Here is a 15,237-nt window from a genome sequence, read left to right on the forward strand (position 1 = left end):
GTCTTACAACTTCACACTGCGCACAAAAAAAGTCCACATCCGTTCGTGGGTTTCCACTGCAAAACATGTGAATCCACCTGTCGCAGGCACTGCAGGCAATCTAAAAGGTAAACAAAATCACATCAACTGTGCATTGTGTTATCTTTTCCACATGTACACATGTCTCTGAGGCAATTTCAGATATCTCTGATACTTTTACAGCCATTGGGGAGGGGGGAAACAGATTTTCCTGATGATGTATTATCATCTAGATAGTAGCCTAGATATTTTGGTTATCTAGGTTTGTGCCTAGATATTGTCTTTTACCCATGAGTTGTCTGTCTCTACTTCTCTGCAAAATGAACAGAGTTCACTGATGTCATCTGTTAACCATAAGTTATACAGGTAAAAAAAAACATATCTGAAAAAATAACAAAATGAATATTATCATTGAATATTATTAAATCAAATTATTTACCCGATTCCTGGAGAAGTCTGACTGCCATTTTTCTCCGATGCTTATCAATGAGCTGGGTTTCATTAGAGAACCACACAGGCTGATCCTGGAGTAACCTCTGTGCGAACTACACAATTTAAAAATGTTATAAAATTGAAAAAAAAAAATTAACCAAATATTATTATGTATGTCTGACATACCTTGCACATAAATACACCACATGACACTCCATCTCTTTGTAGTGAGTGTGGGAGAGTCATACACCTCCACCTTGACACATTGCACCCTTTACTTCTCATAAAGGCTCTATAATAAATTTTAAAAAAGATAAAAAAAACAGGATTTGATTCAAAATGTTAAATTAACATTTGGTAGCTGTTCATAGGAATTCTTAACATGCAGTATATAGAGGTTCTGATGCAAGTAAGGGGAGCTATAATTGAAATCCATAAAAAAAATCTCATATCTTGCTATAAAAGACAAAATGCCAAAGTCTTCAACAAAGGACATTCATCCACATATACAAGTATTAAAAACAATCCTAATATTTAGAATGGTAATTTGTCCAACTACTTCATAACGTGAAATGTAATATATATATATAGTAGCGTTTTTACACCGGAAAGAATGCTGGAGAGCTTATTTGCTGCCCAATGCAATGGCTGGGAGTACTTTATTAGGTACACAGCAGGTATGGCATGAGCAGCACCTTCACTCAGGAGTCTACATCCAATTCAGCATCAGCCTGAACTGGAGCACATTTCACACGTCACACACCCAACACACACAACAGGGCCGAAGCCACTAACCCAAACACCTTTCCCCATCATGGTGAACACACCGACATCCCCGCAAGGCATGCTGGTCGTCAGCTGCTGCCCCGCCCACGCCACTATATATATATATATATATATATATAGAGAGAGAGAGAGAGAGAGAGAGAAAGAGAGAGAATGTGTAATTGGTACCTTGTGCTGTCAAGGCATTTACGTATTTTTAGCTCAGATTCTCCCAGTGAATCCAGATAGACTGTCTTTTTTTCAAATGGATACATGGCCTGAAACAAATGCCACAATGCAATATATCTATCTATCTATCTATCTATCTATCTATATATATATATATATATATATATATATATATACAGTGGTGTGAAAAACTATTTGCCCCCTTCCTAATTTCTTATTCTTTTGCATGTTTGTCACACTTAAATGTTTCTGCTCATCAAAAACCGTTAACTATTAGTCAAAGATAACATAATTGAACACAAAATGCAGTTTTTAAATGAAGATTATGTTATTAAGGGAGAAAAAAAACTCCAAATCTACATGGCCCTGTGTGAAAAAGTAATTGCCCCCCCTTGTTAAAAAATAACTTAACTGTGCTTTATCACAGTTAAAAGTTCAATTTCTGTAGTCACCCCCAGGCCTGATTACTGCCACACCTGTTTCAATCAAAAAATCACTTAAATAGGAGCTACCTGACACAGAGAAGTAGACCAAAAGCACCTCAAAAGCTAGACATCATGCCAAGATCCAAAGAAATTCAGAAAAAAATGAGAACAAAAGTAATTGAGATCTATCAGGCTGGTAAAGGTTATAAAGCCATTTCCAAAGCCTTGGGACTCCAGCGAACCACAGTGAGAGCCATCATCCACAAATGGCAAAAACATGGAACAGTGGTGAACCTTCCCAGGAGTGGCCAGCTGACCAAAATTACCCCAAGAGCGCAGAGACAACTTATCCGAGAGGCCACAAAAGACCCCAGGACAACAACTAAAGAACTGCAGGCCTCACTTGCCTCAATTAAGGTCAGTGTTCACGACTCCACCAAAAGAAAGAGACTGGGCAAAAACGGCCTGCATGGCAGATTTCCAAGGCGCAAACCACTTAAGCAAAAAGAACATCAAGGCTCGTCTCAATTTTGCTAAAAAACATCTCAATGATTGCCAAGACTTTTGGGAAAATACCTTGTGGACCGACGAGACAAAAGTTGAACTTTTTGGAAGGTGCGTGTCCCGTTACATCTGGCGTAAAAGTAACACAGCATTTCAGAAAAAGAACACCATACCAACAGTAAAATATGGGGGTGATAGTGTGATGGTATGGGGTTGTTTTGCTGCTTCAGGACCTGGATGGCTTGCTGTGATAGATGGAACCATGAATTCTACTGTCTACCAAAAAATCCTGAAGGAGAATGTCCGGCCATCTGTTCATCAACTCAAGCTGAAGCGATCTTGGGTGCTGCAGCAGGACAATGACCCAAAACACACCAGCAAATCCACCTCTGAATGGCTGAAGAAAAACAAAATGAAGACTTTGGAGTGGCCCAGTCAAAGTCCTGACCTGAATTCTATTGAGATGTTGTGGCATGACCTTAAAAAGGCGGTTCATGCTAGAAAACTCTCAAATAAAGCTGAATTACAACAATTCTGCAAAGATGAGTGGGCCAAAATTCCTCCAGAGCGCTGTAAAAGACTCGTTGCAAGTTATCGCAAACACTTGATTGCAGTTATTGCTGCTAAGGGTGGCACAACCAGTTATTAGGTTCAGGGGGCAATTACTTTTTCACACAGGGCCATGTAAGTTTGGATTTTTTTTCTCCCTAAATAATAAAAACCATCATTTAAAAACTGCATTTTGTGTTTACTTGTGTTATCTTTGACTAATAGTTAAATGTGTTTGATGATCAGAAACATTTAAGTGTGACAAACATGCAAAAGAATAAGAAATCAGGAAGGGGGCAAATAGTTTTTCACACCACTGTATATATATATATAAAACAATGCATACTACATAATAGATGCAACAGCAAATTAATCTACAGAGAGGTTGCAGCTTTAAAATAGGAACAAAAACAATGACTCACAAAGAAGATAATAATTTGCCAGGGAATTTATGTAAGATCAATAAGTTAGAAATTTAAGCAGGTGATTGGAGAGAAGTAAAGAGAAAGAAGAAAATATGCATTTTTGGAATACCATGCCATCTTACAAGATGGGGTGTAAGGAAATAGTTAGTTTCTATTTCATGAACTATAACTTTATGCATGTATGCCTACTTACAGCAATAGTCCAGTGTCCATGTTCACCAATGACACCAAGAATCATCTTGAACTCAGTTGGGTCCAGCTAAAACAAAAATATTTAAACAGTACTTATATATAATTATTTTAATACTCTTGATTACAGCTTTGCTCATTATAAGGTTTCTGTTCCTGTAATCCTGTACCTTTCTAAGGATGTTGTAGGATCCCTGCCACACCTTGGTCATAGCGAAGGAATCGATGAAAAATGCTTTTTCAGTTTTCTCTTTGTTATGCTGCTTTACCAAGGCAAATATGTAAGCATTTATAACCTTTAGAAAGACAAATGTTATTTTTTATTGATGCTGTTATATTGGAAGTTTATGTAGTGTTACCTTGTACAAACCATGTAGGATGGTTCTACCTCACTCTCAAGTTCTCTTCCAGGTGCAAGTCGTGCTATGTCCCAGTTGAACAATTTATAAGCACCAATTCTAGACAGTAGAAATGTTTTTTTATCTCCAACGCTGCCTGACCAAGCTGCATCAACACCTGCCAAAGTTTAGCAAAAAAAAATATATATATATATATTTTGTGAGAACTTTCGAACTAAAGAAATTCACATTGTGGTGTATAAAAAATTAGACAAGTGGTGGGCAACAAAAATGAGACAGTGGTGGGCTCTGGGCAGCTGAGGCGGGAGACAGTGGGCTCTGGGCAGCTGAGGCGGGAGACAGTGGGCTCTGGGCAGCTGCGGCGGGAGACAGTGGGCTCTGGGCAGCTGCGGCGGGAGACAGTGGGCTCTGGGCAGCTGCGGCGGGAGACAGTGGGCTCTGGGTAGCTGCGACGAAAGACAATGGGCCAGAACTGAAATTTTTTTGGAGTCTGTGAGGCACACGTGGTCTCTCGTAAGTATGGAACCAGATGATCCTGCCTAATTTATTAAATGTTATCCCTTTTTCATTAATCAGATCTACATTCTTCCCATTAATGCACAGTACTGTGAAAGGACCCAGAAGTTCTTTGTCAAGCTTCCCTCCTTTTCTCTGCTGACTCCTTACATTCTTTCTGAGAACCCTATCTCCAATTTTCAATTTGTGTTGTGTGGCCCTAAGACTCTCTTTCTTTTGCATTGTCTTGTCTCTTGTTGTTTGCATATTTTTCTTTACCGCGCTAAATACCTGGTCCTGGACTTTAAGAGCAGAGGTGACTAATTCTTCCTCCAGAACGTGTTCCACTGTTTCATTTATCTGTGCAATAAATATATAAATAAATAATGAATAACATTATTATCTCATTCTCTGAAATAATAACATTAAAATGATTTTATAATAACAGTAAGATCATTATTCTCTCCAAATTTTAGTATGAAATGAAAAAGAAAATTTTTTTGGGGGAAAATAAAAGTTATAACCACAGATATAGTCACGTCTAGAAACTCTGGGACCTCTGAAAAATAACGAGCCTCCCTACCATACATAAGAAAGTATGGTGTAAACTTTGTAGTTAGTTGTTTTTTGGTCCTGATATTGAAGAGGACCGCATCAAGATAAGTGTCCCATTGTTCCGGTTTCTCATCGCAAAGCTTTGCCAGGGCTCTAAATAGAAGAGAAGGTGATCAAGTACTAAGCTTCTAACCTTACACAATATGCTATTGTTAGAATTATTTTATATAAAAAGGAGTTGTTTCTACTCTCTTGCTCTCTCTCATAGATTTGATATTAACGTGTTAAATCTTTCCTGCTGCCATCTTTCTGTCTCCTCTTGCATCTGTTTTTAGGTGTGAACGCTCCCACGCTCACCTTCCCATTCTCTCTTTATGTCTCTCTCCCCCTCTCTCTCTCTCCCCCTCTCTCTCTCTCCCCCTCTCTCTCCTTCCCCCTAACTCGAGCCAACATCTTGTGATCTGTCTCTGGACGGACACCTCTCTATCTTCCTCTCCTTTGAATCTTCAGGATCTCACCAGAACGTCTACAGTGGTTTATGTTCTTTGTAGTAACATATGTCGATGGCACAGACGTTTAGTCAAACATAAAACCCAATCTTTTGCTGTTAATTACCAGAGACCTTTCTGACAGACAACGTGTGTGTGTGTGTGTTTGAACGAGTCTCTCCTGGCACCAGAAAAGCTTACCGAAGCACAGCAGACAGACAGAGCAACTCCCCTCGTTCTTATTTACAACTAAATAATATCTTACTGTACATAGGTTATGTAAACAGGACCTTACCTTTGGATAGTACCATTCATCCGTTCCACCAGGCCATTAGTTTGTGGGTGGTAAGGAGAACAGAGACTTCTCTTAATGCCAAACAGAGAGCATACTTCTGTGTTTACCTAGAGAAAGAAAAGCAGGGAAAAAACTAAATGTAACTTGCAATTAATAAATATAATGCATTCCTTAACATTTTATTATGCAACTTCACATTACCAGTCTAAATTTGGGACACTTCATCTAATTCAGTGGCATTTTTGTGATTTATTTTTTACATTATGGAACAACACTGGAGAAAACTTTAAAATGACATATGGAATTAGGTAATTAAGTAACAATAACCAAAATCTGGAATAGTTTGCAAAAACAGTATTGTCAGGTTGATTTGAAAAACACATCAAGCACCATGATGAAACTGTATCTCATGAAGACAAAAACTTCCCTCTGCTACAGCAGAGAAGTTCTTAGAGTAACCAGCCTCAAAAATCACCAATTATACAAAGCAATTAAAAAAGTTTTAGAGCCGTTATGAAGGCTTTATAGAGCATAAGAAGCAAACAACTCTCAAAATCAATTGTTCAAATGAGATTACTGCATATTTTGGATGCCTTCAACATTGTTTTTCAATGTAGAAAGTAACTTTTTCTTCTTTCTCAAACAATACAAATAAAAATCAGACAAGACCAGGAAGCAGGTACAAGCTTTTGACTGCTAACAAACAAGCAGAACAAAAATAAATAAATTAATTAATAAATAAAAAAGATTTAGTTTGACATCACAAAGTCTTCACTTGCTATTCAAAAAATAACTTAACCAACCTGATTGACAAATTCCCTGCCCTGATCGGTGAGTATCCTTTTTGGTGCTCCAAATCTATGAAAAAGATTCACAATGCACATTGTGACATCTTCTGCTGATTTGGATGGTAATGGGTATGCCTCTACCCACTTTGTGAAATAATCAATCAGTACACAAATGTACTGATTGCCTTTCTCTGTCTTTGACAACTTCCCAACGAGGTCCATACCGACCAATTCCCACGGTTCATTTACCTTAAAAAACAAAGTTTTATAAATATTAATACATTTTGCTTTAGTAATCACATAAGTAAAAATTATTCAATTACTTACAATTATGGGAATATGGGCTTCTTTATGTTTTAGGCCTCTTTTAGACTGGCATGCTGGGCACTGTTTAATCTGCATTTAGACAAAGCAACAAATATCAAAAGGTTTAATGTGAAGTTGCAAGTGGATGGACAAAAGTTTATCCACTTTACACACGACTTTAGTTCAAATGTGTGCCCTTGTGACGCACATAAAAAAGCACTCCATCTGCTAAAAGATTCAATAAATTAAGTATAACCTCAGTTGCATGTATTTACTCCCATTTCAAGTCATATATCCTAGAGTAGGAAACCTTTCGATTAACAAAGGTGGAGGTCTCAGAGAAAATTGGATAATTGAGAGTTTTATCGAAACACAAGAGAAAGACTAATGGCATTTAATAATTTTTGTTTTAGTGTATAAATACATGGTATAGCCTTTTGTTTAGGAATAACTAGCCTTTTTTTTTTTGCTGAAACCCTACCCTAATTCTCTGGGGTTGTTATAAACAAAATAAGTTTAAGTTAAGTTAAGCCTTTATTTTTCACATATACATTACAGCACAGTGAAATTCCTTCTTCGCATATCCCAGCGTAACTGGAGTCAGATCACAGGGTCAGCCATGATACGGCGCCCATGGAGCAGCTAGGGTTACAGGCCTTGCTCAAGCGCCCAACAGTGGCAACCTGGTGGAGCTGGGGATCGAACCGCCGTTTTTTCGATCAATAACTCAGTGCCTTAGTGCCTCAGTGCCTTAGCCCTCTAAGCAACCACAATTATTATTATTATTAATAATAATAATAATAATAATAATAATAATAATATTGTCATAAATAATATTAATGACAATTAAAATAATAATAATAATAATAATAATAATAACAAAAAGAAGAAGAAGAGTAGTAGTATTAGTTATGATTATGATTTTTGTCTCTGTTGATTCATGACCACAGACCAGTTCTGATCAGTTTATAGGGTCCAACAATCCTATTAAACCTAATCTCAGTAGTCCATGGGGGGGTGCTAAAGTGACCTCCTGAATTTAAATTAACACCCTACAGTGTCCAATTACAGTACATCTAGTTGGACTCAAATTTACCGAGTAAAAATATTAAAACATTGGCGATTTTACTATGTAGTGTGTGAATAATTGCATATGATCACATGATATCACTAAGACGAAACAGACGTGGTTTAGTCTTTCCTGAAAGTGTTAATACATACTTAAAAACACTGTTAAATATAAAAAGCCAGATAAACAAGCGAGAGATAAACAATGTTGGTTTGAGGTGTCTTTATGTTATAGTATAGACATCGTCTGGCAGTATCAGTAGTAATATAGACATTAAGAAAAAAAAACGCTTAATGTCTTTTTTTTAATAGATGGTAAATAATTAGAAACTTACCCAGTTTTCAATATCGATGGTCATCCCGGGCCAGTAATAACGTCTAGAAACTGCGTCCTGGGTTTTTTCCTTTCCACTATGCCCACCTGTTGAACTGGCATGAAATTCTTTAAAAATATTGTCTGCCTCCTCAGCAGTATGCACGACTTAACACAAATTTCTAGATTTGTGCCCTTGTGACGCACATAAAAAAGCACTCCATCTGTTAAAAAATTCAATAAATTAAGTATAACCTCAGTTGCACGTAAATGTGTGTCACAGGCCAGAGATTAATTTTAATATAGAAGCATTTACATTTATAACAAAAAATGAACTGTGCAATAATAACATATACAGGTAGGCCTGTTAGTTATTTGTAACCAACAGGGCCAACTAGCTAACAAAATTTTAGGACAGACTATTACCTTTTACTACATATTGTTTTGCACGTCGTCGAATTACGTATTTCTCCGATTTTGTTCGGGAATCAGGATATTTTCCTGTTGTTAAATAATTCAAAATTTCGTTATATTGTGTCGCATCCATCCTGTCTCCATCCAAATTTATAAACAACTGAAAAACTTTTTTCGTCCACCACAACTTACTGGCGCAGTGACTCACAATAACAAAAACAACATAGTCTTCACTACTGAATGGCAAAATATGAAATTACAAAATGTATGAAACTAAATAGGTATTTTTGGAAAAGGTTTGGAAAGGGCCTGATTATATAGGAAATTTTTAATCCTAAAAAAAAAAAAAATCTTTATGTCCATAGATTCTTAAATGTTTATACCCTTATTATACCATTGTAAAGACATAGGCAAACTTATTTAATTAAAAAATACAAAATAAGTTGTATAATATATAGAGATAGTTAAGTATTACAATACATCTAAGTAATCAGATGTCTGAAGCATAAGATGAATGAATAGAGGATCAGAAACAAAAAAAAAAAAATCAAGCATACATTACAGTTTTTCTCAGTTGCTTTGGTGCATTTCTCACAACAGAATTAAACTTTGCACAATAGTTAGTTCAACCTCCACAACATGTAGTCGTTTTGGCACAACCTTGTGGCGGTTTCATGTTCATTTCGTCCAAAGGCAAATGCCTTTGGACATGAAGCAGTTGAGTAAGTACAAATATCTAAAGAATGGTCACTTTTGACTTGCTATTTATCACTATCTCCTTGCTTTCATCATGAATGTCACAATTATCTATACTTGTACCGGCTGAATAGTCATTGTCCTTACAACTAATAGTCTTCATTTCATTGCTTGTGTCATTGCACTCAAAATTGTTGAACATCTTGTCAAACAATTTGTACACTCATTTTGAAAACCCTATTTTTACGGAGTTTCCATGAAAATCTCCAAAAATTACCTTTCTCACTTTTCTTATCTCACACTAATGAAAATTGGTGTGTGTTACTCTTACTTTCAACCAATGAAAAGCCTCTTCTACCCAGTCACAGGTGAATCGCGTTACAGTATCCCCTACTCTACAAGTATATATATAATGTAAACCAACAGACAGAATTGGCATGAGGTGCATACTGAATCTACAAAACTGCAGAACATGGAACGTCAGCCTTGTGGAAGAGGGGTAAGGATCGGTGGAGGACGAGGACAAGACCGGGTAAGAAGAAGCCAACCACATAGACACGTTCCTGATGAAATCAGGGCAACACTTGTGGATCATGTGATAAACCATGGCCTTACAATGGCCGAGGCTGGTCGAAGGGCGCAGCCAAATGTTGGGAGAACTACTGTAAGTTCTATTATTCAGACATTTCGTCGGGAAAACAGGTGAGCATACTGTAATGTAGTTATTCAGCACAAACTAATTTGCTCTGCACTTTCATAGTCATACAGAAGACTTGCATTAGGACATGACCTTATAGATCTTTACGTATAGACGTACTGTAACTGAAGCGCAGACTTGGCCCAGGTGTGGCATAGTGTGCTGTGGTACAATACAGTAATGCTGTAAAGAAAGGAGCTTTGAATGATAGTCCTGTAACAATTACTGTAAGCATGGTTGCGTTTATTTATGTTTGTGTTTTTTCATCTGCATCTCAAAAAGGACTGCCAGACAACCTAGAAGAGGTGGAAGAGGTCCACTTTTGACTCCGCAGCAAGAGAAAAGAATTTGTGCAATGGTGGCTGCAAACAACGCTTTGAGACTGAGAGAAATACAAAGAACTGTCGTAGAAGATGACACCATCTTCGGAAATATTCAGTCAATATCAATTTCCACCATAGACAGAGTCCTCAGACGGAATAAAATGTCCATGAAGCAATTGTACAAAGTACCATTTGAACGGAACAGTGATCGAGTGAAGGAGCTCCGTCACCAGTATGTACAGGTAAAACATGTTTGCATATGTACCTCTGTTTACTGTAAAAGTTTAGGCCATGTACTGCACTTACATTTATGCATGTTACTGTAATCCTATTTACAATTCAAACTGTACAATCTGTTGTGCCAAATGCACCATTACAGACTTTTTTATTCTCATCCTTTGTATAGCGTATCCTGAAATTGGAGGCTATATACTGTATACTGTATCTTGACGAAGCGGGATTCAATCTCGCAAAAGGCAGACGGCGTGAACGAAATCACATTGGAGAAAGAGCCACCATTGATGTCCCAGGCCAACGAGGAGGAAATATTACAATGTGTGCAGCAATCTCAGAAAATGGCGTTCACACCCATATTCCTCGTATTGTTGCATACAATACACAACACCTGTTGGCTTTTCTGGACGCTCTTTATAGGGACCTAATCCCACAAAATGAAAGGGATGATCCTGGTGACAATCGGACAATGTATGTAGTGGTTTGGGATAATGTTAGCTTCCATCATTGTAGTCAGGCAGTGGTTTGCAGCACATGCCAGGATGCTTATGGAGATCTTCCTCCTTTTTCCCCAGTTGCACAATGCTGTAAACAGTTTCAATTAAATATTATCAAGAGTGCATATGAAGTGTCTTGATTTTCCTTTACAATTTATGGTTTTCAACATGCCATGCATGCTGTCCAGACTTGACATGTCATTGGGAAGCACTTACAAAGAAATCCGTCACAAAGAGAACATGTTCAAACCATTTGATTTTGTGACCAAAGGTGCTGGTGTAATGACTTGTAATTGTGACAGCCCTGACACTTTGATTGATATAAGTACTTGCTTTTGATGAATATATTATCTGTTTTGATTAATGGACTTGCTTTTGAAGCATTGACTACTTATTTTGAGCAACTGACTTGCTTTTGAACAACTGACTTTTCTTTTTGATGAAGTGACTCACTTTTGCAAGTTATCCACCATGTTTTGCAGTATGCACTTATTGTTTTGAGAAGAGCCTTAGTAGTGGTGCAGAGATCAATTATGTTGTGAGAAATGCACCAAAGCAACTGAGAAAAACTGTAAAAGAAAAATAATTAGGGATAAGAAACTCGCTCCTTGGTATAACGATCACACACGCACTCTAAAACAAACCGCTCGGAAATTAGAACGCAAATGGCGTCAAACTAAATTGTTAGTTTTCCAAATTTACATTTACATTTAGTCATTTGGCAGACGCTCTTATCCAGAGCGACTTACATTTTTTTTTATCTCATTACACATCTGAGCAGTTGAGGGTTAAGGGCCTTGCTCAAGGGCCCAACAGTGGCAACTTGGTGGTTGTGGGGTTTGAACCTGGGATCTTCCGAACCGTAGTCCAATGCCTTAACCACTGAGCTACCCCTACCCCTACCAAATAGCATGGAAGGAGAGCATCCTGAACTATAGAAGAGCTCTCAGTGCTGCTAGGTCAATGTATCTCTCCACTCTTATAGAAAATAACAAAAATAATCCTAGATTTTTATTTAATACCATAGCTAAATTAACTACTGTAAAAACAAGACCACTGCAGAAATCTCCACAACAACAACATACAGTAGTGAGGATTTCATGAACTTTTTCAATAACAAAATCATAAATATTAGGCGAAAAATACAGGCTTTAAAACCAGACAATTTAAGTGATACAGATGATAAAATAATCACATCACATCAGAACCTAGAATACTTTACTCCACTTGAAGCGAGTGAACTAATTTCACTCATCTTCTCTTCAAAATCGTCAACCTGTGAATTAGATCCTATACCGACACATTTTCTTAAGCAGATAGTTCCAGCAATAACAGAACCCCTGTTAAAAGTAATTAACTGTTCACTCAGCAGTGAGTATGTTCCTAAATCCCTTAAATTAGCAGTTATTAAACCACTAATCAAAAAACCTGACCTTGACCCCTGTCAGCTTTCCAATTACAGGCCGATATCAAACCTCCCGTTTATCTCTAAAATTCTGGAAAAGGTAGTATCACAGCAGCTATGTTCATATCTACATAGGAATAGCATACATTAACTGTATTAGTCAGGATTTAGGCCTCATCACAGATCCTATTTGACTGATCGTTATCAGTTTGTAGATTTAGATGGTGACCATTCCTCATGTTCTCAAGTTGAGTTTAGTGTTCCACAGGGTTCTGTTTTAGGCCCACTGCTTTTTTCCCTTTACATGCTTCCTCTAGGCAACATAATTCGTAAACATGGTATTAGTTTTATTGTTATGCTGATGACACACAAGTATACGTTTCAGCAAAACCAGATGAGAAAAACCAGTTTACTAAAGTTGAGCAATGTGTGCAGGACATAAAAGATTGGATGTTAATTAATTTCCTTCTGCTTAATCCTGATAAGACAGAAGCTCTAGTCATAGGACCACAAGCAGCTAGAAGTAAGCTTTCTGATCACACTGTAATTTTAAATGGCTTTTCTGTTCCATCAAGTGCAACAGTAAAAGACCTCGGTGTGATTATAGATTCAAGTCTTTCATTTGAAGCACATATAGATAATATTACCAGGATAGCATTCTTTCACCTCAGAAATATTACCAAGATAAGAAATATATTGTCACCAAATGATGCAGAAAAACTAGTTCATGCTTTTATCACGTCTAGGTTGGATTATTGTAACGCCTTACTGTCTGGTTGTTCAACTAGGTGCTTAAACAAGCTTCAATTAGTCCAGAATGCAGCAGCGAGAGTCCTCACTCGAACCAGAAGATATGAGCACATCACCCCTATCTTATCCACATTGCATTGGCTTCCTGTGAAATTTCGCATTGATTTTAAAATACTACTCTTGATGTATAAAGCATTAAATAGAGTATAGGTGAACTGGTATGTTTGGATGCTGTCTTCCCCACTCTCATTGATCACTCAGGTTTGTTGACGGTGAGGTGATTGGTTGCTTTACATCTCTGGAAGCCCTCATGTTTGTGTTTCCTTCTGGCTCTCCCTTTTTAGTTATGCTGTCATAGTTAGTCCTGTCGGAGTCTCTGCTTGCACTCTGCACTAAATATACATTTACTTTTTACATTGTTCGACTGTGACCATACCTAACTGTTATTTCTCCATTTCTTTGCTCTCTCCTTTTCTGCTCTCTCTCCTTGTTCCTCTACCTATCTCTCTGTCGAGCTATACAGCTCGCTCCTGAGCTGCCAGTGGTCCAGACCCCTCTGCCCGCTGGACCTCTCTAACTCATCCTGGAGTCCTGCTTCTGGTTGGAGATCTCATCACATGGATGCCCCCGTGTGGTCTGCCTGGAATGCGTGTGGTGACTGGGGTTAGTTCCACTTTTCCATGTAGGTGGTCCTGTCCTCGACTGATGCAGACAACTGTTCTCTAAGGACCTGTGACTTCAGTCACTCAATAGTTCAGGACTGGAATTTCTCACAGTCTACCTGAGCCTCCAGGAACAAACTGGACTTTAATCTTACACATCTCCTCTTATACTGAACTTCCAGTCTCGCATATTATTATGCACATCAATCCCTGCTATCTGTTTTCACCCAGATGAGGATGGGTTCCCTGTTGAGTCTGGTTCCTCCCAAGGTTTCTTCCTATTACCATCTCAGGGAGTTTTTCCTTGCCACTGTCGCCGTCGTCCTAGGCTTGCTCATCAGTGACAATCATATAATTTTGATTCATACACATTCACATTTCATACAAACTTAATTCTTTTGGTTGTGTAAAGCTGCTTTGTGATGATGTAAATTGGTAAAAGCGCTATACAAATAAAATTGAATTTAATATATATTTGTCAGATGTAAAGCATACATGTCTGTTTTTTGTGTTAGTCCATTTTTATTTTATTATTATAACAGCTCAAGGAGCAACATGTTTGTGCACTTTCTAAAGATTTTAGTTCTGTTTTTGAATAAAGGGTTGGAAATGAATGCTTTTCTTGGGTGTTGTGATTTTATCCAATTAATCATTTGTCGTAGACACATAAATGAGGTGTCAAACTGTGCAGCTTATTCAGGAATGGGGTGCTATGACTTTTCTGAGGTCATGACTTTTCCCCTGCGCAATTAACCGCCCCGAAAAATCCCATAGACTTAACACTGAGACCAATTTTGACAGATTGTGGCGCAAAAAGGGAATTTTGTAGAAAGGTCAAATTTACCACATTTGAAGAGGTTTGCAACCTGTGTCAGAGGATAGCCCGCACAAGGGTATAGGGTTTACCCCCCGGGAACAAGAGGTCCCTAAATTTTCCCTATTGAAATATAATGGGAAAAGTAATATCCATTAAAACAGGAAGGGCTCACAGTTGCATTGCCTGCTGGTAACTTGCATAGGAGCATTGAAAAACCTGAACCCAACTGTAGATCTCATTGTCATAGAGATATGGGGGGCCCGAATTTTGCCACAGCAATCACTACTCACATTTTTTTCAGGAAATGTACCTCTCTAGTTATTTTTATTATTTTATTATTATTATCATTATTATTATTATTATTATTACATACATATTATTATTATCATCACTACATACAACTATTTACTATTGACTATTTACTATTGTAAATCACTAAATAAACAAAATTGTATTTAAAAAATCCAAGAAACACAAAGAACTAACATGTTTAACAGCTTTAAAAACAAATGAACAAAACAGCCAACAGGCTTAAAATGAACAAACAAACAAAACAGCCAACAGGCTTAAAATGAACAA

General features: G+C 37.5%; 1 protein-coding gene across 5 annotated transcripts; it reads right to left on the minus strand.

The window, feature by feature from the left end:
- LOC128524663 (uncharacterized) lies at positions 1-4,017 on the minus strand. Of its 5 annotated transcripts, XM_053497369.1 has the most exons (5): positions 3,667-3,779; positions 3,501-3,566; positions 637-742; positions 458-563; positions 1-100 (listed from the first exon to the last, which is right to left on the minus strand). In XM_053497369.1, the coding sequence occupies exons 2-5, from the start codon at positions 3,518-3,520 to the stop codon at positions 12-14; spliced, it is 321 nt and encodes a 106-aa protein (XP_053353344.1). In that variant the 5' UTR covers positions 3,521-3,566; positions 3,667-3,779; the 3' UTR covers positions 1-11. The 5 variants fall into 5 exon arrangements, 2 of the variants coding, with proteins under 2 accessions (XP_053353344.1, XP_053353346.1); XR_008360556.1 differs by lacking the exons at positions 3,501-3,566; positions 3,667-3,779 and adding an exon at positions 3,885-4,017; XR_008360555.1 differs by lacking the exon at positions 3,501-3,566 and having other exon boundaries at positions 3,667-3,794.
- Between the last annotated feature and the right edge of the window lie 11,220 nt (positions 4,018-15,237).

The sequence above is a fragment of the Clarias gariepinus genome, chromosome 5 (genome assembly GCF_024256425.1).
Source record: "Clarias gariepinus isolate MV-2021 ecotype Netherlands chromosome 5, CGAR_prim_01v2, whole genome shotgun sequence".
Lineage (NCBI taxonomy): Eukaryota > Metazoa > Chordata > Actinopteri > Siluriformes > Clariidae > Clarias > Clarias gariepinus.

Excerpts from the sequence above, each read along its gene's own strand:
- LOC128524663 (XM_053497369.1), bottom strand. The coding sequence starts at position 3,520 with ATGGACACTGGACTATTGCT. Across the intron at positions 564-636 it reads GTGGTGTATTTATGTGCAAG|TTCGCACAGAGGTTACTCCA; the intron begins GTATGTCAGACA and ends TAAATTGTGTAG. Across the intron at positions 101-457 it reads CAGACTTCTCCAGGAATCGG|ATTGCCTGCAGTGCCTGCGA; the intron begins GTAAATAATTTG and ends TTTACCTTTTAG.